This window comes from Anopheles marshallii, chromosome 2 (assembly GCF_943734725.1).
Source record: "Anopheles marshallii chromosome 2, idAnoMarsDA_429_01, whole genome shotgun sequence".
Lineage (NCBI taxonomy): Eukaryota > Metazoa > Arthropoda > Insecta > Diptera > Culicidae > Anopheles > Anopheles marshallii.
In genome coordinates this window covers 12,786,840-12,814,301 of record NC_071326.1, presented here as the reverse complement: position 1 = coordinate 12,814,301, position 27,462 = coordinate 12,786,840, and the positions used below count along the sequence as shown (strand labels likewise).

The window sequence follows — 27,462 nt, the reverse complement described above, 5'->3', positions numbered from 1 at the left end:
TTTTGACGTTTCTTTGCCCTACGATACTCTACAAACGCAAGACGTTACACGCTCCAAACCAGCTGTGTGCAAAGAGTTTGTAATTCTCTCTCGTCATTCGAGGCGTGCGGACGTCCGTAGCGTAGCTGCGTTTTCACAATAAGTTAGTTTACAACCGTTTACACCAAGAGTCCACCAAAAAGGGGACTTTAAATGGTGAAAATTTTAAAGGTTTGTAGGCAAAACACAACTACAGTGGAAGTGTAAAAAACAGACATAAAATCATTCTAACTGAAGTTCCAGTGCCGTCTCATACGTCGCCTTGAAATATCCCAACTGGATGTGACTCACCAGTTCGCGTGTTTCGTAAATTGTCCAGCACAAAAAATACAGCATAATGTTTTGAACGGGAAAAGTGTCTTGGTGGGGGAAAACTTATTAATTAAAAAGCATGCAAAGGTTCGCTCAGTGATGGTGAAAAGGTATCGCATCGACGACGTTCTGCGTGGTGCAAGAAATCCCCATGCCCGTGTACGCGATATACGACACGCGAGAGGAAGGCTTGGCCCATGGCCATGCAACCGGTGGTATATCCATATCGTGCACTCTCACCAAATCCCACCCGGAGAGATCCGGAGCGTGTAGTGTGGAAATTGTAGGGCGGAAAATTGCAGGCAGGAAAAACTGTGCAGCGAATAGACGAAGCCAAAGGATGAGAAACCGACGAGCGTATGGGGCTTTGTACAGTGGGAGGCTTGGCTCGTAAAACTGGTGCACTAACACACAGGCACACGTAGCGTACCGTAACCCGCCAACAGATGATGTCCTTGGCGGGAAGGAACGTACGCGTTCCAGGGGATTTTCTTTTAACGTCAGCTGCCTCTTTTTCAGCGCGTTGGACGAGTGCGATGCAGTTTGGTGGGAAGATTGACATTTGTTTTTAGGGTACAGTTTCCAATAGCAACCACGGTGACATGTTGATGAATTGATTAATCTTAATTGATGCTCCACATCGCTAGTGCACATGCCTACGGGATACATTGGAGTATTGTATGGGTACGCAAACGACAAAGTTTTTATTGCCCTATTCACGCTTCATCTGGTGTAATTAGCATTTTACCAACGGCCATTCCCGCGGGTGCTACTGGCGTGAATATGTGTGTGTGTCCCTCTGTCAGAGTTCGCAACCGTGTCCGAATGTGTTGAGCAATAATTAATTTCATGCCGTCATCGTGTCCGCCGGGTCAGTCGTGCAGGTTTCACTCACCCCACCCCACCTCACCAAAGTGACCAATTCCGGCGGCAGTGGCTTTTTTGACGGTTGGGCCGCTTCCCTTCCCACGAAACCCGCACAGACGCAATCAAAACAATCATTCCCCGCCGGACCAGCATCACGGTCACGATTGGGAACCGGTGGTGTACCACGCGTTGATGAAGTCATGATGGGAAAAAGTTGAAATTTTATTGCAACCCTTACGAAAGGAGTTTTTGTTGCTTTGCAGCACGATCGCGAGTAAACGCAAAGCCTACTGCGGGGTGTTGAGAAAAGTAAACAAAGTTTGTGCAAGGTTCGAGCAATGTAGAAAAGTAGGTCATCTGCGAACGCGCTTAACGTCCACAGCATCCCGTGCAGGATGAACCGTGTGGTTCAAGTGATATGTGTGTGTGTTTTAATATCGTATCAAAGATTAAATTCCTTTTCACTTCTAATCCATTTACAGCTATGAATTAATTATGCGTATCACAAGTGAATTACTATAAACCTCGTCTAGTTTACCAAACGCTCAAGCCGCATTCAAGTGTGCCACAGGAAAAGAGGATCCTTTTCCTAGGAGCGTAACGGTGTTGGTGAGTTTGTGCGTTTTGTCGTGTGCCCTACTATCAGCACCTGTCGTAGCAGCTGCTCCGTTCGTCCTTGAGTCCTTGAGCCTTGAGTACGGGGAAAATTCCCTCCAAAAGTGTGTGCGTACCACGGTTCAGTGTAGTAAAACGTGTACGCGTGCAAGGAAGCTCGTAAACGTGTGTGTGTGTGAGTGTATACTTGTGTGTAGAAAAGAAGAATAAAGGATATCGATTAAAAACCGGTAAAAAATAGAAAAAAAAAATAAAAACGAAAGGAAAACTACGTTGAACCGTCCTGCCAGCTGGAAGGTGCCGCGTCTTGTGGTTGATTTTCGGTCAACGGTCTTGGACAACCAGTGAGACAAGGGCTTTTTCGAGGTGAGTTTCAGTTTTGTTATCCAGTTGTCCTTTGATTTTTGCTGTTAAATTAGTTAATTCTATCTTCAATTCTCGTACAATAGACATACCGAAATATACCTGATTACAATATTAAATTATTAAAATTATTGTTCGTGAAAAGTGATCTTGACGTATGTAAATCATGTTAAAAAATGCCGCTTGATTCCAGAACTACGTCTGCAAACTCATGTTCCATGCATCTGTTGCTATTTCTAATTAAGTTGATACGGAGAGACATGTATTTATAGACTATCGAATGGTAATTCTATAAATTATAATCATATCCTAACGTATCTCTCTGAGAAGTAATTTTTCATCAACAGAATAACATCTGTACATCAACACAATAAATTTTGATCCTAAAAATATGCCGCTTATACAAACGTTCTCTCAGTTTCTGTTGATGTTCTAACGCCCTGCTTATCGTCCAGAACTACGGATGCCTAGCCCATGTTTCATACATCTGGTCCCATCGGATGTGTGCACTCAACCGGAGTACGCGCGCGCTCGCATTTCTTAGAACCCTAGCGGAAGCAGCTGTGAGGCGAACATTCTTTGAATCGGTGACGATCGCGAAGCGTTGTAGTCATCAGGGTAGGCAATACCCCGAGCAGAAGATGGTGAGTCAAGAAATGGGCGAAGGTTTTTTGGGAGGAGGAAAGGCGGAACCGAAAGGCGGACGGCATCAACACCGATGAATCCATTGCTTGATGCAGTTTCTCCATATGAATGCCTTGCGCCAATGCTTTTTCCTCTTTCGCTCCATTGACTATAGCCTGCGCACGTGCAATCCGGCAACACAAGGCTGAATGAGGCGAGACAAATTTCTTGCCCGAACCGTTACTCTTTTATTAGTTTATTATACCGACAAACGACCAAAATAAGCTATGTACATCTTTTGCAAAGGTGCAAAGTTTAAGCAGTGAATAGCTGTGGCCTTTCCCCAGCAGCTTGTTCGGAATGGAATGTCACGTTATCGTAAAGCAGCGGCCATGCTTATCATCAAACTGCCAATTCCATATCGCTCATCATGGCTAGTATCACTCGGCCCAACCACAAACGTAATAATTTCAACTGCAAATATGAAGTGTCACAATGTTGATGAAATGAAATTTAAGATAAGATTGCTCAGAGCTTTAACCACAAGCTCACCCCTCTATGTCCAGCTTGAAATGGCTGTACGATCGCGCATACCAGCGCGAGAACGCTGCAAATCAGCCTTTTCGCTTCTGTCGCCACCGTCACCGGTAACCGGCTACCATAAGGAAGATACTCTCGATACGGGAAAGATCCACCGAAGCATGTCTGCTTTATGTGTGTGCCTTTACCATTTACCCATCTTTAAGGTCCCTCACACTCTCTGCCCCTACTGACTGCACAACGTCCGTTGAGTCATTCACACTGGCTGTGGACTTTAACCGCCTATTTTGGACCATTTTACTTCATCCCGGCTTGAGTATGCGTGGGCAATAAAACTTCAACAATGAATCATATTTTGGGGCAGCTTCGTTAGCTTTGATTTTCACCGTGCCTGCGAGTGGCGGATGCAGATGAGCGTAATAATTAACGCTGCCGGTGTTTTATGAGTTCCTAATAGCAGCACATTAAGTGACAATGGTAATGGTCGCGTTTGAACCATTGCTATGATGCGTTCATCGCGTAATCCATTTACCAAAGCACATAAAAAAAACGGAGCATAAAAAAGTTTCAATTTCTTCTTAATGCATCCTGATGTTCTGCATTTACTTTTTCATTCCTTGGCTTCCTGGTACAAGTCCTTTTTTAAAATATTCAAAACGAAAACGGAAGTCGATCGCACACAGCGGCAACAACACACACACAGAAAAAGCGAGCAACACGATTAACCCCCGGAGGAAGCGAAAGATCCGCAATAAAGACGCGGTGGTGAATTTATTTCATCCTCATTGGCGTAACGTTTTATGCCCCGGCAAGGACAATATGTGTCCCTTTCCGGTGAAACTTGGTTCCCAGACACATACACTGACAGAAACACACCGAATACATATTTCACCGTCCATTCATAACGCATAACGGTGGGTTTTGTAAAGAGGATGAATCGTACCGTATTGGGTCTTTATTGTGAATGTTGTTTCTACACGTCTTATTCTGTTGAATAAATATTTCAAGAAGCAGTGGAAAGAATTTTATGCGCATTATTTTCCAGGCGATAAAGTATTGTTTAATAAAAATATAAAATTACAATACAATTTTTATTGATGGCCAATTCTTAAATGTTTGTGCTTTAAGAGAAGCTTTTTATCGATTTTGTTTTCGACAGATAAGGTACTAATTCAGCAGGGTTTTTGGCTCCGTTTGTGTGAAAGGACAATGGCGTTTATGCGTCCGCCAGAGAGGCCGGGATAATAGAGCGACAAGCGATGGCGCTGAAATGGTAAGCGGCATGAGCGGTTTAGAGGGTTCCTGCAGCACGCCAAGACCACGAAGCAGTTATAGCGCCTGATAAAATAAAAGATATTAATACTGAAATCTAAGATCCAATAAGTTATTCTGAGGACTCACATTAGAGCAGGGGTCGGCACACCTTTTACGAATGGAGTCAGATAGTAGAAATAACTTTGCAACCGCGGGCCAGACATTGTAGAGAAGTTATTGGACATTTAAATGCAAAAAACAAAAACTTTTATGTGCTTTTTATGCTCATTGTTTATTTTTTTATTTTATGTGCTTATGTGCTTTTATAATAATTAATACTTTTTGTATTACTTTTTGGCTTATCGTTCCAATGTTACATGACTGAAATTACATAGATTTTAAAATCATCGCGTTGAAACCGAGTTAATTCTATTGGCGGGACGGATTTGATCTGTGTGTCGCACTTTGCCGACCCCTGCATAAGAGAATAGATATGTAGAAGTTCTACATTAACTACAGTAGAATTGTTTGTGTAAAAAAAAATCATTAAAAGAAACTTTAATTATAGAAGATTTAATTCATTTCTAAGACTAATCAACGTCCCAACAGCTTACCTTTCGGCGAACAAATGTTGCACTTTTATTGCCAGTCCAACCAACACAAACTCTTTTCACATTGCGCAAAAGAGGGACCTTTTTCTAGAAATAGAGTACTTGGCAATATGTGACCTTCCTTGCCCTGGGCGTGTATCACTCGTGGTGTCAATTTTTAATGCCATTTGTCCACAGCCACAGCCGTTTACCGGAGCATGAAACACCGTAAGTCATACAAAAGAGAAAAAAAAAAATCCGCCACACACAAATGATGCATGGTTCACTCGTTTTTACGCATTTTGCGTTATTCAAAGTGTTCCGTTTTTCCTTTGCATCCCTTTTGAAGCCCGTTTTGGACGCTCAAATGTGTCGGTGCGCATGTGGCTGTTTGTTCACAAGACGGAACATGACCAGTGACCGTACGAGAGGGATCGATTTGTGCTCGGTTGCTGTTGGTGGTTATGTTTTTTTTTTTTTGTTGGCTGCTCTTCCGGACCGGCAAAAACCGTTTGGAGCTAAATTTAGAGACTGGTAAAAGGGTTTCCTTTCGCACAGATCGCACCTTCCGCTCCGTTTCGCTCCCCATTGCCTTAGCTGGTGCTCTTATGAATGAATGATGACGCTACTGATGGATACGTATGGAAATGCGTTTTAGTTGGGCTGGGAACGGATTAAAAATGCAGTACGATGTGTGCATTTACACTCTGCGTTAAGCGAGAAGTGAACATTCTATTTGCAATGTCCACGGTGCGCTTTTAATAGATGCGCTCGACACGTTAAAATAATGACTCCTTTCATCATGGCCTTCAGCAAAGATCATTTAGGTGTTATTCTTAAGAATGCATCTTAATATTTACTTAGCACATTTGACCTTAAACAAAAGATTTATCCAATCAGTTCATTCCTCTACCGCCTTAATACCTTAATACGTTAATGTGCATGAAGCATAAATAACATGTTGCATAGTTGGGCTTCAAAAAAAATATTCCCTTGCTTTGCGAGTGGTGCGCGTTTCGTTATGGCTGGCAGTTATAACATGCAAACATCGATATATTCAAGAGAAGAAAAAACCAAACAAACACGAGTTAAGTCGTTTGTGTTATCGATGCTTTCGCTACTTGGTACGCAAACGTTTCGGTGTGTGTTATGAATGTTGGCTGATGCGATAAATTAAATTGTAGTTAAGCTTGCTGACGCAGTTTTTGCTCCAATTATAGAAACCGCGCAAACATTGTAGTCATGTCTGAAGAAACTGGACAGATCAAAGAGATCAGTCGTTTAAGCGCGACTCAACGATGCGTCTGTTATGGCGGCAAATTTCATCTACATCAGAAAGGTTACACATAGATTCGAATTAAGCTTAAGCTGCAAGCAAAAAGAGGAAGAACTTATAAGCAAATTGGACATAATTCTGAGGGATTGATGATTTCCAGCTCGATTTCCAAAAGTTTATACCAACAAGTTTCAGCAATTTTACGAGTATCAGGACAAGCTGTCCACAATATAGACACTTCACGTTGCATCATAAACACAAATGACGAAACGATGTGCTAACGTTCTTTCGAGAGATGATCTCTTTTATGGCAAATCAACTTATGATGCCATTCTTGTGTGATATATCTTCGTCCCAAACGTCCCACTATCATCAAGATCGTTACTACTTTCGGCGTTCAATAAAACTAGATGGAAATAGGCAAACGCTCCAACAAATACCAACGATATGGGATATCAAACCAAAACTCCTCCTTAGCTTCGTGGACGTAAATAAATTGACACGCTACGAAACCCGTCCAAGAGTTGCAATAGCTATAAAGTAAGGCGCTTATCCCGCAATTTGGCCGGTGCAAATGATAAAATTCCTCCGAAAAAGCACTTTGCCAAAGCTCGACTCGATGTTAGCCATCAGTCAAACGCCAAGCAGTCCACCGTTTGCCATCATCATTCGGCTAACGATATTTTCGTCCTTTCATGTAAGGGTGCCCCGTGAGGCACGATAATATCATCACCACCACCGCCCATAGTACGCCCGGGTGGGAAAATCGATGCTCAAGCAACGCCGTACAGGGTCGTTCGGGTGGATAAGGTCAGAATGAAAAGCTGTCGCGGGACGATGTTTTACCATGCGAACCACACCCGCTCCAGTATCAAACACAGACAGGTACCAAACAATCGCTCATCGCCAGGACAACCATCGTGGCTGGAATTGAATCGATTGCTCGAAGGTTGATGGAACAGGCTGTAAATGTCAGAAGCTATTCTACCACCCAAAACCGTACCGTGGTTCTAGTTCTTGGCTCACGTCTAACCATTGATCCCAACCGTGTACCGCGTTCGATGTACGAGGGAACGTTCAGCAGCACTGGACATAACCATTCGACATGTTTCATCAACAACGCAACGAAACAAGCAAGCAAGTGAACACACCAAACGGAACGACCATCGCACATCGGCAAGCTTGGTTGGTCACTCATCGTGGTTCGATATTTTTAGTCCATATAATGACCTTTTCTACGTTGTGCTGCTTTTGACATTTTGGTGTTTTGTCACATGACTCATGAACGGCATCCAACCCAACGCGGAAGAGAAAATAAAATAGACTTTTTTTATTTTGCACCAGCCATGAAATTTGTTTTTGCACATATCCCACCATACTGCTGCGGTACGCTCTTGAGGCAGGGTTGGTATAGGGAAGGAGTGCGATGGAGAAGGTGAAGTGGATGTCATTATCACGTAGATGGTGTCATTTTTAACGAGGACTCCCCCTACGATATCCTGACGAGTACCTGTGGGGCTCCTGCACACGGTGCGTTTGGCCGGATATGAGTGCTTACGATTACGGGATGGAAAGTTTTGTTTTGAAATTGTTTCAGTTAATAGCCTTTTTTCCACGTGACATAAAAGTTGGCTGTATAAACAAAGACGATGGAAAACAATGTTCGCAGTGTTTCTTTTAGCAAATAGAATTATAAATGATTAAAATTGTCATTAAAAGTTTTATAATTCAACATTGAACATTAGGAAACATTTGCATAATGGAATATCCACCTGTATTCTAGAAGATTGTTTAAGTAACGCAGATGCTTTCCATTGCAAGAATTTATCATTTCGGTCCTTCCTGCATCCTAAAAAAACAGCACGCGCTTAACACGATGCTCATAACTAGGTCGTTCTAGTGCCGAAGCTTATCACGGGCACGTTTCGCTTCCTTCGAAAAGCAATAACACATTTGTGTGCCGCCCTAGGGATGTGTATGCAGAACACACAATTTACGCGAGCTCGGGCCAACCAAAAGCTCACCAGATTGCACCATTACCACATCATTAGCATCGTCATAATAATCTTGCTAATTAATCGTCCTGGCAGTAAGCAATCTGAGCCTGAAATTGAACCATTTTGTCTATTTAGTTTTGGTGGTTTGGTAGCAGCTATTCTGCAGGTTGTACTTTCTATTTAAATTTTAAAACTAAAACTTCAATTTTCATCTAAAACTGCTTTTTGTACTAAAATTTTCTTTATGATGTAACATGTTAAAATGTTGTATCCGTTTCTCGAAAATCATGCACACGATCTAACCACCTAAGGTGAAACAAATCGGTAATACTAGTTTTTCTATCGCTGCTGTTTCGGCTAATAAGAATGTCAAGATGACAAACTGCTGTTAGCTACGATCACCCACAACCCACGCCGCCAGGCACAGGTGAATGTCGTACATCAGTGTGCGAAAACACCGAAAGAAGTGTTTTTTTTTTTCTACGAAGGTTAATTTTTTGTTCTTCATTTTATTCTCCTTGCCAAAAAAAAACAAAACCTCCCCAGCAAGGCCACCCAACCTACTGGAACGAATTGCGTTTGGGCCCGGTGCCTTGCGCTACGAAAGGCAACCACTTTCGACCCGACCAAATCTCAACCGGTGACACAGGATTAGACCGGTGACAAACGCGACCGTGCCCACACAAAATGGGCAACCAAAGAAAATTTTATTCCAGGCACACATTTTCGTTTTGTTACCCATTTTCCCAACCACGCGCACACGATCCTTTGAATGTTGCAAGCGGTATGGTTTAATGTGCGACGGTGATAATATCAGCAGGAAAACCAATTTTCCGCTTTTATACCGATTTTTTATGCTTCTCAATGAAATCGATCGAATAGTTCCGTAGCAAATATTGACCGTCTGCAAAAAAAAAGGAAGTTTCATATTACACACACGCAACGTGGCGCATGAATGGTGTCCCTTTTCGTTCGACCACAAGGAGAGTTACCTGTGTGGGCCGGTTTGCGTACTGCTTAGCGCAAGGTACTATTTTACGAGGTTTCGCTACCGTTAAGATTTATAACCAGCCAAATCGCACACATAAATCCATCCATGTACACAAGCCCAATTAATCTGGTCAGCTTGTTCTCTCAGACCATGCACATCGCTATTTCGTCTTGGTGGCTCATTCCAGATACTAGCTTAATTGCCAAGAGTCATCCAGTTTGTCTGGCTCGGATAGGCAAAACACCAGCGAGTTGCACCACCAACAGCACGAAAAAAAACCGTTGTCAGCCCCTTGTTTGTAGTGGTGTTTCAGTGCTTGCAAACTTGAGATGGCAAGTGTTTTGTAATGCATGACGAAATGCATGCTTACGACCACACAAAACCCGCCTAACAGCCGGTGGAGTGCAGGGCGATCGCGTGACAGCCGGCTGTAGGGTGTGCTTACAGCTGTATTTTCGTCGGTGTTTATTGGGTGTGCAAGTAAGTTTCCAGCGTATTTTGCCAGGCTTTATTTGTAAAACAAGTTGTAGTCCACGAAACACTATATCTGTTTCTCATCTTTCTGTTATATTATGAATTCCAGGCTAAAACATGTTCTCGTCTATTGAGCTCAAGAAATCGAAATCGAAATGATTTATGATATCGTCGACTAAAAACGAATTGTGTTCCGGTGAGATCGTTCTGTATCGATTGACAAGTGGTAGTCGACTGTAGTCTAGATTACGTGTGCGAATGTGGTACAATTTGCCATCAATAATTCCCCAAAAAGCTGTGATGCGGGCGGTGTCGTGATGGAAAATTACTGATCCTTGTCTTATTCTTGGCCACTCGAGCAGCTCGTAATACATTCTGATCCTTCTGATCCCACCATATGCAAAGCATGACAAGTCTTCGAGTGGAATATCGATTGAGTTTACTCTTCGTACTTGGCGTATGTTTTAGTTTTACGTCTAACTCTATTACCACGTCTAATACCAAAGTACCCAAATTAAACGATGCAATGTTATTAACAACTGCCCAATCAATACATAGAACACATGAGAACACATGCCCAAAACGTGCCGGTGGCGTCAATATTTGAAATTTAGTGCAATAAAACATTGGAAACTTACTTATAAACTTAATAGAAGCGTTGAAGGAATTGTTAATGGTAAATGTTGATTGTAAGCTAGCTGTGTGCTGACTTTTGAGCTACATCGATGTCAAATGAGATTAATTATGTGCAATTTCTTTAAGTAAAAAATACAAAATCAATTGCTCGATGCCACTCAGCCAACGATGTGCGTATTACTTCCAATTCTAAGCCAATACTTCCAACAAGGCTTTCCAAAACTCGTGACCCACTGTATAACCTCCATCGGCGTTAGTCTTTTAGATAGATTGATTCACTTGTTCAACAGCGTTGGTAGTAGCAGCCAGGCCAGCTATTGCAGATTTGGTTTGTTAATGTGCTTCTGTTCCTCTCTATCTCTCATTTTCATTGCTTCACACCGTGCAGCGATCGGGTTTTCCTTAGCTGTTCCCGTTTTTTTTTTTTTTGCTTCTCGGCATCGTAACGATAAAACAATCACGATGGCTTCAGCCAACCTGCCCAATCCCCAGAAGGAACCGCGCCAGTCGCTCGAGGTAAACAACTTCTTAACGATTTCCCAACCTCCGGCCGCATTCGAGTGGTTTCGATCGAATTCGAGAACGGGTTGGCGGGGTTTGTCTTTTCGCTGCACAGTTCGTCGATCCGATCCACCACACTTTGGTCCATTCTTATGTTACTAGCCACTTCATTCCCTTGCGAGACGTTATTTCCTTATCCATTCCACCGAGCATGATTCTATCGGTCAACAGGGAAACTTCGCCGGAAGCTGAATCTTTGTTTGGGATCCACAATCGTGACGCCATGGAACCACCGTCGGTGTAATATATTATTGAAAGCAACAAAGAAAATCTTCGATTTGAGCTGGTTTTCTCTTGGCCGGCGACTTGTATTGTTTCAGTTTATTCCACTGCCCGGGGGAAGGGTTTTTGTGTGCGCTTGGAGGTTTTGGGGAAAATCGTTCCCATGCCACGAGCTTTGGGATGGTTTAATGTAAATGAATGTTTATTTCATCACCAGTGCGAGAATAAAAATCTCGATCCCCAGCAAAATAAAGCGTATGCGTGCGGAAGGTAAAACAAACAAACTGATTTCCCGTATGTGTAAACCCTTTGGATGGACTATTGTTGATCTAGGACGGTTACGATTTACTATGGAGGTTTTGTTATCCACTGTTTTGGAGCTCGTTTTAATGCATGCTTTTTGTTTGGAGGACTACAAATTCTGCAAGTGAAATTTAACCAACTTCAGAAAGTTCTTTTTGTTAATAGAATTACAATCCAAACAGACCAATTAGAAACATATTCTGAAATTAAATAATCATCTATGTGGGATATATAACATTCATGAGCATAAAAACGACCCTCAGTCTTATTTTATTTATTATACAATTCTATGTACCTTCGCAAGGGTGCAGTGAAACGTGTAGAGTTTACATGTTGCTCGACACAATATAAACTGAGTGAACATTCTAGACCTGCACTGATCTCACTCGCGTCTCAACCGAAACCCTAAACCGTGGTGGTTTTAGCTCCTCCTGGTCCGATTTGTATTGTGTGTAGATTTACGACACGCAGCTTGCCCTTGCTGTGGATGATCCACATCATTTCACACATCTGTCGAGCGGGACAGTTCCGCCCAACTCACCCGCTTTCGAACTCTCCTGGTGCTGGAACCCATTGGGAACGGATTATAGAACGCGATTAGACCGGCCGAAGTGGCACTGGAAAATAGATAAATAAACGATTTCACCTCTCGTTCGTCTCGCACGCCGGCACATTAGCCGGAGCTAATGAACTAATTAGAAATTCTGCTTCGCCTACGCCGTATTTAAAATGCATCATACTAACCGGCGTTGGGGCCGTATGGGGCGTGATGAATTTTCTCCGATCTGAATGGCAAATAAGGTTGGATTTAATAAAGCTTACGTGGAATTAAACCACAGGAATTTAGAGTGTATGTCATTGCCGACTTCATCTCACTGCTGGGGTGGAATATGTAAAGTGTGGAACTCGTCCACACACTCTGAAACTTCTTCGAAAGAAAATTGATTTGGTTTGTAGCTTTCCCTACCCGTCACATCCGTCATGTCGTAAAAGTTGAGGCACGGCAGTTGAGAAAGCTTTCCAATGAATCCATTTCATTTGCAAAGCCCTTGGAAAATCCTTGGAACTTGAGGCGGTGTCAGAAATCCTCCCAACTTTGTCATTTGGTATCAAAATCCTGGCATGTTTTGTTCCAGTGCAGATATACTTTTGAACAGCCTTGTGCAGATGGTTAGTGTTCTTAAAAGCATGTTTTCTTATAGCTCAGATAAGAACATCTGTGCAGACACAGACACGCTACTGGTTTTATAACACTGACTTTAAAGTTGATCTATCGCCGAGCGTCTCGCCTGCAACCATGTGAAAAAAGACACTAACATTATGCATCCCAGCGATGTTTGAATGCATCACGGCGAACGGCAAACGGCTCGGTGCATTGTTACAACGAATCAGATACCAGTAAGCACCGGCAGCTTATTCGCATGAAAATCACATCCACAATTGCATATGCAGACGTCGAAGCTGCTCTGAAACGATTGTGGTCGCATAATCGGTTTGCCAACTCTCCGTCTCACCGACGCTGTTAGCATCGCCGTGCATCTTTTGATAGTCGTCGCCAACGCGCATACCCTCATACCTTTCGGCAGCTGCCGATCAATTCCCACTCCACGGCGGTATGGTGGTGGCACCCTAGTTGCTCGCCGTCATTGGAATTTCATAAACATTCCTTCACTTTCAAACTGTTCCTGCCGCGTAGGTGCACTTAGGGTTTGTGTGTGTGGGAATTTAAGCTTCTGAGCGTGTAACTGCGAGGCACCGTCTATAGGGGAGGTTAGTGCCGACGAAGAGTAGACATTGCACCGCAGGAGAAGGTGGGTTTCGATTGAGAATCCAATTTCCTACACATTGTGCCGAAATGTACGCCCTTGGACGGTGGGAAGAAAATAACACTCTATTTTATACACTCGCCCAAAAACGTGTGTGGCGCGAAATTTCTCGCCCCAGCAAACCACCAGCTATTGATCACGTTGTGCAGTAGCCAGCATTTTCAACATTTTCACCCTTGTCTTGCGGCCGTCCGCGATCGCATGTGCGTATGGTTTTGCTAATTTTTCACCTCGCGTCCCGGCTTGTCACGAATGCAAATTTTAAGCCAAGTTGCAGGAAAGACCCGTCCCTCCACCAAAAAGGACCCTTCCAACCCGAGTGTTGCCACCGTCGCTTGTTTGCATTGTTTTCGATGGCAAGTTGTGTGTTGTGGATGTACACAAAAAATGTGCAAATGAATGTAAAGTTTGGTGCGAGATATTTTTGCGCGTTATGATGGCGTAAGTGCCGAAAAAGTTTTGTGCTCGATACGCTAGCGCGAGCTTAAAGATTTGCTAATCAAATTAATTATTATTCACTGGCGAATGGGTGATGATGGTGCGAGCGTACGTAACTCCGCTGGTTGTGTTTTGGCGTTCTTCTTCAAAGCATCAGCGTGAATGAAAGTTGTGCCGGTGGAATTTATTCCCGGGTTTCTCCCCGGGTTTGCTAGATATGTATCGGAACTAGGCAGATAAAGTTACGCATATCTTAAGCGGTTATGTGCTTTCGACCACTTTTTTGTTCAAAAAAACTTGCCTACTAACGAGCGTATGCAGAATTTATGGAAGCAAATCAAAATGCATAATGGTTTGCTTGGTTTCGCTCAACTTAATCTAATAAATTTTTCTCAAATTTGTGATGAAGATTTCACTGTTGATAGCACTAAATTCATAGGCCTAATGGGAACTGGTTCTTGCGCATCAGCGTTTAATACATTAGAAGCCGGAGATTGAATCTCTGCTAATATTCGTGATCTTCCCGTAATGAAGGGTAGCTACGCGATACGTCAAACAGTTTTATTATGTGACAGATCGAGCTTTGTAGCAATTGGGCTAAAATGCAATACACGTTGCAACTAAAAACGAAACATTGCAGTGATTTTAAAGGTAGCACAGCAAAGGCGCTATTGCAGCATAATTGTAGAGCCACTGAAAGCACAAATAAGCCAAAATCTTATCCAATTGAATGCTGATTCATCACTTAAACCTGTCTATTAAATTTAAGTTGACTTACGCTACCGAAAAACTTATGCAATGAGGAATGTGGTTATCTTATTGTGATACCCGTTTTCTACAATATTGTTTTCCATTAAAGTTAGTTAAACTGAAATTATATCAAATTAGACATTAGTATAGAGATTATCTCTCTCTTCTTGTCGTAACGCCCTACTAAGTCGTACCTGTTATTTCTGGCCTACTAGACTTAATCTTACCACGTAGCTGGACAGTCAATCTTTGCTACGGGTGTTTGGTTTGGATAGGATTTTGAAACGATCCTGTCGTGTGAAGGCCCGCGCTGCTACCAATACACCACAAGAGATCACCCAGTAAAGAGATTAAATCATTCGATTAATAAGTCTAATAATTGAGTTGCTATTGGATTCTACCGCATTTTCAAAAGATATATCCAAATATGATTTTAAATTTTAACGAATTTTCAAACACATTGCCAAATCCGGATCTTCTGTCGTTATTATGATCACTTTATTAGAACGTTTCACTGTACCGCTCGCTGCTACTGGCCATGCCTGAATGGCATCGACATCGTTTCGGGACTCGGCCTCCTTCTCTTGAATGACACAAAAAGAAGAAACCAAAAGCCCACAAACGCAGCGAACCGATTATCAGCATACGCCCCGAGAGGTTTTCGTCGGTCATCTGGCGCTATAAATATGCCAATAACCGTTACCTTCTAATGCTTCTGCAGCCGGCCCAATGGCACACGAGGCCATCCGCCATCCGGTGGCTGCCATTGGTGTCACGTCACGGCCATCAACCTGTAACCGAGCTATCGTACGAAATTCGTTTCGCGGTGTATTGCTTGATCTCGCCGGGTACGATACACTGCACCAGTCAGCTGGTCGCGTTGATGGCATTAAGAACCACAACAGCAAACCCGAGTAAACCGGTCCTAGGGAACGTCTGGAATGCCGTTAAGCATTCCTTTAATCGTTATTCCGTCATCGTTATTGGAATCTGGATGTATGGTGTGTTAGTGTGGCTTTGTTTTTTTCCTCTTGTGCCATGTATTCCAGAACACCCTTGGCCATGGATCATCATTCGGTGTAGTGATGTTTCCCCCACCCCCTGCATCAGCTCTCATGTTTCCATGGAGAGTAACTTGAACCTTTATTTCTCGACGGTGCGCCACTTGGTAGACACCGGAACCGGAAAGCGATCCAATTTCTGGGCACGGTCGCGAATGAGTTTGAGTTCCTCGCACACCAAACTACTTTCACCGTTCTGGTGGGGTAGAAAATCTCATTTTCTGTTTTGCAAATGTATTGTACATTCAAATTATGTCATCTTCTGGCTTTACTTTACAAGCAATCAATCATTGCTCTAATGGCTTTAGTTACTGCAGGCTGTATTTTCGTTAGCAATATCAGACATCACAGATCGAAAACAGCTTTACTTCTAGAAAAGAAACCACAACACGACGTAGGTATGAATTAATTAACGAAAGTACGCCTACATCGTTTGATATTCAATATCTTCTCACAACTTACAAGCGCCAAATTACAGTATATAACGAAAACCCAATTCCAGCTTTATTGCTCCATAAGTAGTATTTACCGCTGAGGAAATGATGGAGCTTGTAGGACGTTTCTAATATCAGCCTTTCTGGGAAATCATTTCATTATGTTCAACACCACGATCAGGAGGCAAGTGACTTCTTTAGCGTTCTGAGAATTGAAGGTTCTCGAGCAAGATGTCTCAAGATGATTTACTTAAGTCTCTTTTCGTAGATTCGTTGTCGTTCTTAGCCCATTCCGTCACGTGATACATCAAGATGTTATCGCCAGGAATAAAGTTTCGATAGGGAAATATATGACACAATAATCTTTATTCTTTAACTTAAGCCAATTTCCTAAACGATCTGTATAACACCAAGCCAACTTTGGTTGCTTTTGATGGCCTCTCCTAACAGTACTACCTTTGCTTCAGTAGCCTTCCCCCTGGTATCACGTGTTATCGTTGGTAACTCGTACCCAAATGGTATGATTTTCTAGCACGTTTGCGTTGTGCTTCGGAAGAAAAAGCCGTATCCCGCTGGTTCACGCAAAATGTCTCCGCCAAGACCGGTCTTTGAACTTCACTGAACGCTGATAAAGGCTTTCAGCGATGTTAAGTACCTTCCCGCCCGTGTACCAAGTACTGCCCACACTGTTACCACTGCGTTACCATAACCGTTGCTGCCGGTGAAGGTTTCAAGCAGGCCGGTTCTGCAAAGGGTAGAGCAAAAGTTTGACACGTGTCCAGGCCAGAAGTTGGCCGAAGAAAAGAAGGGACAACAGTTTTTGCCAGTGCAAAACAAAAGCTTCTACTGGGTGTGATTTGCGAAGGGAGAAGAAGGTTCTTCCCCAGCTGGTGGTCTGGCAGTGATCTGGATACATACAATGTGTAATTAGGATTCTTTAGCCAGTTACTTACAGGTCTCTAGGCCTTTTCTTTGCTGATATAAGTTATAAGGGAAGTAAGAGAATTTCTGTGTTGAATATAAAACTGATGTACGCGAAATCGGAAGCTAAATATAATCTTAACCGTTTGGAGTTCTGAGTGCGACTAACTTTTATTTCACCTTATTCCTATACTTTCATATGCTTGAATTTACTATTGCGGTTTGCTATAATATTGCGTCCGTTGATGCCTCTGAATTCAATCCTTAACAATTGTATAGTCCTTTTTTCTTGCAGTGAGTCTTGCTACCGTAACACAACGTTTCACATACGTTTCACATCGACGTTTTTCCTTTTTCGTGTACCAAAAAGCCATTAAACAAACTTGTTCACCATTCCGGGGGGCTCACACGACGAACACGATGCGGGTGAACGGCTCCCGATGGAGTCATTTGAAAGTTTACTTACATCATTTCGTTCTACGACTCAACCATTTGCGCCCGAAAAATGTTTCGTTGGTGTTACCACGGACCGACATTTTGCGCTCGAAAACTTCCCAAAAGATCTTTCGTTGTTGCGTGTTTGTGTTTGAGTGCAAGTAAACATAAATTTCATTATTTGCTTGGCAAAGTTTCTTGACGCGATGAGGGTAGGTTCAGGTTTTGTGTATGTCAAATATATGTTCACGCTTTGAAGTTTCCATTTTTTACTGGTGTTCTTTATGCGTACGGTATTCGCAACACATCGACAACAGACGATAGTGCAAATTAACATTTTGAAACGTGTCACCCACGGTGGAAATGAATGAACGTTTCTTTATCAATGAAAATGTGTGTAAAATAAATTTCGGAATTTGAATTTGAACTTTTTTATCGTATAACATTCAGTATTGAATTTCTCCTGTCAGCGATGTTGCAGAGTAAATGTCTAATTTCCTTTGGAACCATCAGACTCCTTAAATATTTTGACCATTCTGATGTATCTCCCACGTGTACGAACTTGTTGTCCTTGCATAACATCGCCTTACAATGTCAATCGCATCGGATTTCATTTTCGTACACTTCCCTCCCACAAACCAGTGACTCTTTGTCTTAACATTTCCACCACTTGAGCTTCCTTGGCGTGGGAAGCTAATTTCATCCCGAAAGCCATATCTCTCCCTCTCTCTCCCTCACTCTCTTTGCAACATGACCACCCAGCTCTGTACGGACAATCAATAATTGATTTTTGTCGGAAGCTTATTTGGTCGGTGGGGCGAGCATTGCAGGCTTCTAGTATAACACCAAGCCAAGGACCACTTCCACGTTGGAGCACTAATCGAAATGACATCGAATACTATGCCCTCTGGATTGTTTCACTCATTGGGTGAGATAATGGAAATTGCATCATTTTTTATGCGTAGAACACAAATAAATTTCCAACCGGTTGATAGCGTGTGTGCTTTTCGCGAACACTTCGTGATTTGGAAACCAAATATGTAAGCTAACAGTGATATATGACGGGTTCAGATTCTTGGTTGCAAAGGACGCAGCGTCCGTTATGCTACGGAATGTCATTTCTTCTTAAAACATTTCTTTTATTTTTGAAAGCTGTTGGTTGTTAACTGGATATGTATAAGAAGGGACTGTAGAAACTTTAGCTTGAACGAACGAAGCATAGGATGTAATTACGTTAATTGCAGTCAAGATGCATCAAGCGGAAACTGTCAATAAACAGAGCATTGGAATATATCATTGCATCGTTTTTGTTCAGTTTCATAATGAAATTCAACATGCGAAACTTACAGCATAGACTATGAAATTAAAAGATCCAACGCATGTCAGCGAACAAATTAAGATGTTAGATTTAAAGACCTATCCAACTATTGAATGAACAAGGATTCTATGCATTTTTTTATGACTGAATACACAGACACAAAGAAGTAAATTAAAATGGTTTTTTGGAGTTTAGACACTATTTAGAAACTAGTTAAGAAATTTTTAACGGGGTAGTACACTGTAGCGCCCTATTCAAAAGGTGATTTTCTGGATGTCTTTTTTTTTACATACAGGAAATGGCAAATTAAATTTCGTTTCGGCGAATCGTTTTCATGTTGTGATGTCCACCAACTGTGAAACCGTGGTTTCACGATGATCGCGATTTCAAGTTTTGCAGTCCTCTCCCTCGAAGCACAACGTCACTAGTTCGCTATTCGGCCATTCACTTTCGACCGGTGTATCTCATGAACCTCAGGCTAAGTTCACGATGATGGTAAACACCCCAAATAATTGTATAAATAAAAGATAAAAGCTAACTTTATAAAACTCATCTCATGTTTAGTTAAAGAACCTTTCGAACCGAATAAATAACCGTGAAAGAGGGATAAATTTGTGCTCTTGATATGTGAATGATAGCGTGACGTTTAACGTTGACAGCTTCAATTTAAATACATTATTCTGGGTACGAATCACCACTGTGGGACCATTCGTGTGGGAGGGTTTTTGCTTTTAAAACATTACCGTTCGTTTAGATGATTGATCGTGCCAATAATTTCATCAACAAGCATCAAAGAGAGAAGGAAGCGAAAGGCACAACAACTACACACCGAACCGTTCTCGTCTGCCACCATCGGTCCGAGGTTTGATCGATAGTAAAAGTTTTCCCTTCGGTTCAATCAAATGTTTGCTTTTATTATTTTTTGTTGTTTCTCTTCAAACTTTCATCACAACACATGACGTTCAATGGAGCGACAGGATGTCCACCGCCCCATGCGTACGTGCAATATTGTTAGTGGTGGCAAAGTTGAACCAACTGTTCCACAGCACAAACAACCTCAACCCACGTTGAGGTGATTCCATTAAAGCTTCTTCCATGACGGGGCCGGTTGGTGAATGTAGATTGACAAGACAACACTAACGCGCAACAGTACTGGCAGGCGATTTAGCTTCCGTTTGTAGATTAAACGAATAAGGAAACACAAACCACTGAAAGATGGATGAACTTAAAAAAAAGCTAACAGCATAAACAAATATGAGAATTAAAAAAAAAACACACAAACTTAAATGCAGCGAGCGAAATTGATGCCATTTTGTAAGTGGAAAAGTGGTACCACCAGACAGTGATCAGCTGAAAGCTCTGGATTTAGTACTAGCTTCCTTTCGCTTCACTCAAACACCTTTCAACATTTTGTTCGCGCACGTCAGCAGAGACACAGTGTACAAAAGCCACCCAACAAAACACAACCGCATTTCATTTAGCAGACAGAAAAACATAAGATTGTGAGAATTATGGAGATGATCGGCTTAATCAGACGAGGCAAAAAAAAGGCCTTGTCAACAAGATTAGACACGGGAAGCCCGAAACATGAATGCGTTTCCGTGCTTTACATTGTTCGCGATGTTTGCTTTGCGTCGTTAATGGCGGGTGGTGTTTGTTGCAAAGGGTTGGGCGCGATGTAATCCAATCATCAATTGTATATGAAATAATGATAATGTACCGTGCTGAACATCCTTTCATCAGCTAATTTATTATGGTTTAGGTTAATTAAAAGCAAGCGCTTTTATGTGTTGCCATCTTCATTGCCAACTTCTCAGTGTTTAGGATGCGGGCAAAAGTGAAATCGTTTAATGCATCAATCGTCTATAGAAAGAAAAGTGACTGTAAAACGGCGCGTACGGCAAGGAAAGTTATATCGAACGCCCCTAAAAGCGACATAAATCACGCGGACACACGAACCACTTCCGAATGATCCGCGAGCCCAATGTCAAGTGCAGAGCGAACGCCACATCAAAGAAACATTATCCAATCGATTTTCTCCTTCTGGTTTTTTTTGCTGCGAACTAAAGTGTGCCGGGCCCGGTTGGTTGCCCGTTGGTGGCTCTAGGGTGGTGGATATTTTAAACTCCACGTGTATCAGCAGAAACTCTGCTAATTACTGTCCAAAACAAAAAAAAAGGCAAGAAAGCCACTGCTCGAGCGGCACATTTATTACACACTAAAACTTTCAATTATGATTACGATATATTTATCACGTTCGGTTTGATGCACGATAAATTTTCCCCCGGCGTACAATGAAATGTGTGTTGAAAGTTGATCTCAAGCAAGCTTTCATATTTTCGACTGAAGTTTCTGTGTTTTTTTTTTGTTTCTGTAAAGATGTTGCCAACAGTTGCAAATTGAAATATAACTTTAAAAATATCAAAAATTTATATAATTTATCCAACTTTCTTAATGTCTGTCAGATAAGATGCGGTTTAGTGTTATAAATTTAATTTTGTTTTTCTTTTGTCTCTCCATCTCTGCAGATAATTAGTAAAACTCCACTAACAACCGTTTGGTGGACCTTACCGAAAGGACATCCTTGACGTTTCCATCCAGCCAGCCAACCGATTCCATCCGCGACAAGCGCATGCGGTGCATATCGAAGCCTGCAAACATCAGCAGTAACTCGGGACCATCTTGAATAAAATTCATTAAAGCATGTACAACATGAGCGCGGCCAGCATTCTTGAGCTGCAAACGTGGATCGTTTACCAGCGCATCGCTGCCGAGTGTGCGAACTGTTTGTGTAAGTGTTACCCGCCAGGAAAGTGGACTCCGAACCACCGTTTAAAGAGTTCTTCGTTCCGGCTACCTAAAGATTATCCCCACTGCCATGCGAATGTAATTCACGAAAATACGGTTTTAGCAATGTGCTCGGCAAGAACGTTGAAGCCATCGGCCGTAGCGTATGGATACCATTAATAGAAAACCACCTCAAACCAACCTGGGCAGGAAATGGGTGTAAAAAATGAAATCCAACAGTACCAAAAAGGTTCGGGTTGATGGGTGAAATAGTCATCGGTAATCCTTATTGGAAAGGGTCGACGAGACTGTGTCTTGGAACGAATTGCAAAAAAAAGGAAACCCTTCCCAAGCTACATTTTCAGCAGCTTATGTTTGATTGGTTCACGACCATATAGCCCGCGTGTGTCAACTGGTCAGCCCTTTCTGGGACGAATAACAGGAACACCATAATCCGCTTAAACGGGTGGGCCACGTGGCTTAATCATTTCGTACTGTCAGAAAATCTATGCCAACCCCGTCCTTTTCACATTTGATCGTACATTCTAGCGTAGGTTTGAATTTGGCTTAGTGAAATGGTACGATATCACGATGAGGTTAACATTCACTGAGGAGTGTAATGTATTTTTGTAGCACCTCCTGAAGACTATGTTTCTATGTTATGAATAATACTATAATTGGTAGCTATCGCGTCTGGCAGTTTGTTCATAAAATATTGCTGCGCCCCGATGATGGAATTACTATCATCAAGAAAATGTCTCTACGTAATGGGAACAACTCCATGTACTTGTTCATAATTTCCACAAAATAATGGTACAAAAACGCCTATAAGGTTGGCTACCCGCATAATGTTGCATGTGGAACGACTATAACATAACGGAAGGCGTTTCTTTGGCTAGACACTCATAATGTACAATCACCTTGTCTTTATTTCAACGTTACGTTTCGAACTGAAATTTATTTATTTAATCAGACAAATGTCTGCCACCAAGGACTCAATATAGGTAGTAATTGGTTCGTTTTGTGCAATGTTTTGTGTTTTTAATCAATATAATTTAATTGTTCAACATTTTGTTTACATTTTTTCTTTTCATTTTATTTCATTTTCTTTCAGGAAATTTTTTGTATGTTTTAAGTTCAAATGGGATTATCTTCTGTTTCGGTTTGACCACTGAGCACTTTATATTCGAACCATTATTTTGTTTGCACTGGAACATCACCGAGTCAATATTAAAAAGCAAGACAACAGACAGTCGCACTAAGCAGATACGAATTGCGTTCAGAATTTGATTCTTCAGAATGATCGATACAGGTACGTACCGGAACGAAATGGCGGAATGGCACAGGATATCGTGTAAAAGGGTGTCAGACGAATGGGAACAGTTTACCACGGGATCAAATTACTGTGAAGCGTAAAACCACACGATTTTCTTTAGCTATTGGCAGCTACGAGTAGCAAAAGCATTCCAAAACAGTGAACAACCCCCAATTGATGGCTGCTGCGCATGAAACAAACCACAAAGGCATGAAATCATTACAAAAGCAAACACCACAATCAACTGGGAATTGATGTCGTTTAGCATCGTGACAATCAACCCACCCCCACGTTACTAAAGCTATCAACGGTTGTTGCTGTTGATCGTTGAAGCGATACGACGACAGTTACAAGCAAACAGTATGACACATACGCATTTCGAATGGGAGATATGTGTTTCTTTTGTAAACTGTTTATGATAACAGAGCCTCCCGATACACAAGTCTCTGTTTGCGCTGCAAGATAGGGTACGAGAAAGTTGTTCTTGATAGTGGTGCCACGCTCGAAGACTTTGGTCCGAGCGATGACTCCCATTCGATTGCCGTGGGTTACTCCTCTCGCGTGTACGGCTCTTACGCCCAGTTCTTACCAAAAACCCGCTTCTAATCCGATTTGTGGTACAAATTTCAGTTATGACGGATAATGCCTTCAAAGCGAAGGATATTGGGTTGCGGGCCCAGAAGAAAATCCTCTCACGGATGGCAAGCAAAAATGTAGCCAAAGTATTTATCGATGGTACGACCGCATCCCTGCTGGACAATGTTTACCGACTGGTGAAAGTACATGTGAGTAAAGCAACACTGCTTCGCACTACCCTCAGTTTGTGACAAACTGTTTCCCCTGTTTCTCGTTTTCCTACAGACTGGCAGCAAAAAGGATGCCGAACGGTTGGTGAAGAACATTATTAAAATCGTGATCAAAATTGCGGTACTGCACCGTAACGGACAGCTGAACGCGGAAGAGCTACGGCAGGCGGATCGGTTCCGCATCAAGTTCCAAACGCTCCAGATGGCGATCCTCTCCTTCTACGAGGTGGACTACAGCTTTGATTTGAACTATCTGCAGAAATCGCTGGCCGACTGCCGGAGCCTGTTGCGGTCGTGTGTGGTGCGCCATCTGACGGACAAATCGCTGGGCCGCATTGACGAGGTGTTTGACACGTTCGCGGATTCCGCCCTGCTCGAGACGGCCTTCCGGCAGGACTCCCCGTACCGGGAGATAATGGACAAGATTGTGGTCGATCTGAACAAAGCGATGGAAAATGGAGATATTTAATGTGGCCATTACCACCCGGTACTACCGCAAGGGTTCGCGTCAGAAATTGGGAGATCGTAAACAGATGTCTTTCATCTGCTGCCAGTAGGGAAAAGGAGCGCGATTGGGTGGAAAGGCCAGAATACTTTCCCGGATAACATATATCCATCTTGCACGAGCACCGCAAGGCTTTAGATTTCTTCAGCAGCAGCAGCAACAGCCATTATTCGGCTAAAGCGATAGATCACACCAAACAATGCGCAAAGTCAGCAGTATAAGAACTACAGCTGCTTCAATCCCAAATCGAAAAAACAAACAAAACGAGTCACACATGTAAGGGAAAGTGGGAAGGGGAAAAGCTAAACCATTACAGCTTTTTATTTAATGCAACGATAGTGTTTAAATTAAGTTACGGAATAGCTACGTAGTCGTATAAAAACAAAGTAACATCCGTGCCGCCGTTACGCAGCGGAAATGTTAGGTTAAGAAGCAAGCGTTTCAGGAACAGTAGAAATAAAACTTAAACATTGTGCTCTGGGGTCATGTCCATATCAATTAGACCGACGATTGGAGGGATAGGCTTTTAAGGAAGAATTGCCACAGTATTGTCATTTCCCGAGTGACGTTGAGTATACAGCATAAGGAACTTCATTTTCACTTCATCTCACTTGTCACTAAAACGTTACACTCCATTCGGAACCTTTTGTGCAGGATACAATCGTGTGACAAACTGCGTGAGGCACAGAAAACACGTCCATATCCCGAACACGTAGATGAAACGAACTTATCTCTACACAAACTGCAAACTGCAATGCATAAGCCCAACACAAGGACCATTTTTGATGAACACTTTTCTCGTAGCAGAAAGTCTATTCTACTCTCGCATCTTTCTACAGCAATATTAGACTTATCATAAATGCACCGGCGTAGCAGAGATCTGATTCAAAGGAAAACACTTCTACACAGAAACAGAAATGAAACATATGCATTACAGAACTACACAAATGGACACACTCTACTTGTAGAGTAGATACTTTAACACAGAAATAATGTGCTTAGAGAGAAGGAGGGAGAGAGCAAGCAAGAGTTCCAAGAGAACCGAAAAGGATTAAAAAAAGGATTGTTGAATGTTTCCTAGCGAACCGTGTTGTTGTTTGAGCGATATTGAATGTTAATTAACAAATGGTATGAACAGAGTAAGATACTAAACGTTATTGTGTATGTAGGGCCACGTGAATTGGCGTGTGGGAACGACAAACAGTTGATATTAATTGAAATAAAAAGAAACTGACGATATTTTGAATGGGCACCTAGAACACCCTGCGGTTGTTTCGTTTCCTTCGGTGATAAACCATCTACGTTGTTATTTTGCCATTTATCAAAAACAAAAAGCACAGATTAAAATAAAAAAATTTGGGATGGAAGTGCGTTGCGTGGTGTTTCGAGATTTGTTTCGCATTTGAATGAAATATTTCACTCGCAGCTGTGAAATCTTTCACAATGTCGACTTTCACGTGAAAAGCCGACATTCGTTGGTTTCCATGTTCCTGATTACAAGAAATGTTTTATTTTAAGCATGAGAAAATGTTAAATGGTTTATTATTTTATTTTAAATTACTCAAGCATACCTCTCAACAAGTGGTGTGATTTATCGATTAATTAATAGCGTAGAAAGAAAGAAAACTAGGAAAAGCGTTATAAAGGAGGAACCACATAATAAAAACTCACTTAATAATTAATTAAAAGCAACTGAAATCAATTTCAAACTGCAATGGCGCCTTCACGCACCATTAACCGATTAACCCAAATATCAACACCCGTTATATTCGAAACCGATTTTTGTTACCTTCGATCGAATCTGTAATTAGACCGATGAAAGGGAGAATCGCATCGAAGCTCTTTTCTTTCAGCACCTGTTGTTAACCGGCATTAACGACCGTTTACATCGCACGCCGTATACGCATCTGTACTTCTCGATGTTTTTTTTTTGTTTATTACTTTTAATTTCTCTTACCTCCTAATCAACTTGCATAGTACAATCGTCCCTAACCGACGCACAACATAATTAAAGGATTACGGGAAGAAAAAGAAAACAATTAAGGAATTGAAAAATCCCTACGCTAAAACTATCCTTCTACACACGAGATGCTAATTACATGTACACTTTCATTCATGCTCGCACGCTGAAAGATATAATTAAAGGCTTTAACAGTGCGAAACAGTGGGCCAATTCCGCACAGTTGTAGTCGTGTATAGTGGGGATGTCACACCGCTAGTATCCACTGCACTCGATCGGGCGAGTCCCTTTTTTATATTTATGCCACACAGCATTTCTTTGCTGTTCACATATAACTCTCGCAAGATTCGTTAACAGTTGCAATATTTGTTCCGCTTTTACTTTCCATAATTATTTTACCCGCAGCAGAAACGGACGATCTACGTCAAAAACTTGATGGTTTTTGTAGGTTTTGTCTTTACATTTTTTTTTGCACCCTACCTCATACACAAACGATAACTCTTGTTTTTTTTTATGTCGGATGCATTCCTTGTACTTGTGGTTATTTTGAATTTTGTTAATTTGTGGCACCTAATTCCGCCTCGGTGAAGTTTCACTTTTACTTTTGTTGAAATCACTAGCGTCATTAGTAACGCTCATTTACAGAACATATTAAACGGTTGTTTCAAATGAGCCTAATAAAGTACTAACCGGACAATATAATGCCACCGAAGTGAAACAATAGTTCTGTCGTTATAAACTGTATTTAGGATTATAGTGAGATGGAATAAGGTGACTCGGATGATGAGAACCAGTTTAAATTTATACATTTTGGTTTAATCTTCCCTCAGCGTACATCCACAATGTTTAGAACTGTTTAGAACACGATTATTAAAGATGTTTCGATCGTACTAAAAAAGGACGCTCCAGGCTCATGAACTGATGTCCGATAATAAAGTGTTGAATAAAAGTTGTCCCTACACAAACAATTACTGGTTCGTATCATCTCATTATTGTGTGATACAAACGAACACGCAGTAAGCAGCAATAAATGTAACTGTTAAATTAAAGTTACAAAAATAGGACAAAACCAAAACTTAAACCACCATGGAACACAGAGCGGAACAAACAGACCAAATAGGAACGGTAGCCGTATGTGAAAATAATCGTATGTACAAATACATGTTTCATTCACGTTTGCGTTTATCGATCGCTTGGGCAAAGTAGTAATGATGCTCACGATATCTGTCGGGATACTCTCTC

General features: G+C 41.9%; 1 protein-coding gene across 1 annotated transcript; it reads left to right on the top strand.

The window, feature by feature from the left end:
* The first annotated feature begins 21,550 nt into the window (after window positions 1-21,550).
* LOC128707282 (tumor necrosis factor alpha-induced protein 8-like protein) lies at window positions 21,551-24,224 on the top strand. Its single transcript, XM_053802233.1, has 3 exons — window positions 21,551-21,638; window positions 23,580-23,734; window positions 23,811-24,224. Exons 1-3 carry the CDS (start codon window positions 21,551-21,553, stop codon window positions 24,222-24,224), a joined length of 657 nt encoding a protein of 218 aa, XP_053658208.1.
* The last annotated feature ends 3,238 nt before the right edge of the window (window positions 24,225-27,462 follow it).

Excerpts from the sequence above, each read along its gene's own strand:
- LOC128707282 (XM_053802233.1), top strand. The coding sequence starts at position 21,551 with ATGTACAACATGAGCGCGGCCAGCATTCTTGAGCTGCAAACGTGGATC. Across the intron at positions 21,639-23,579 it reads CGAGTGTGCGAACTGTTTGT|TTATGACGGATAATGCCTTC; the intron begins GTAAGTGTTACC and ends TACAAATTTCAG. Across the intron at positions 23,735-23,810 it reads ACCGACTGGTGAAAGTACAT|ACTGGCAGCAAAAAGGATGC; the intron begins GTGAGTAAAGCA and ends GTTTTCCTACAG.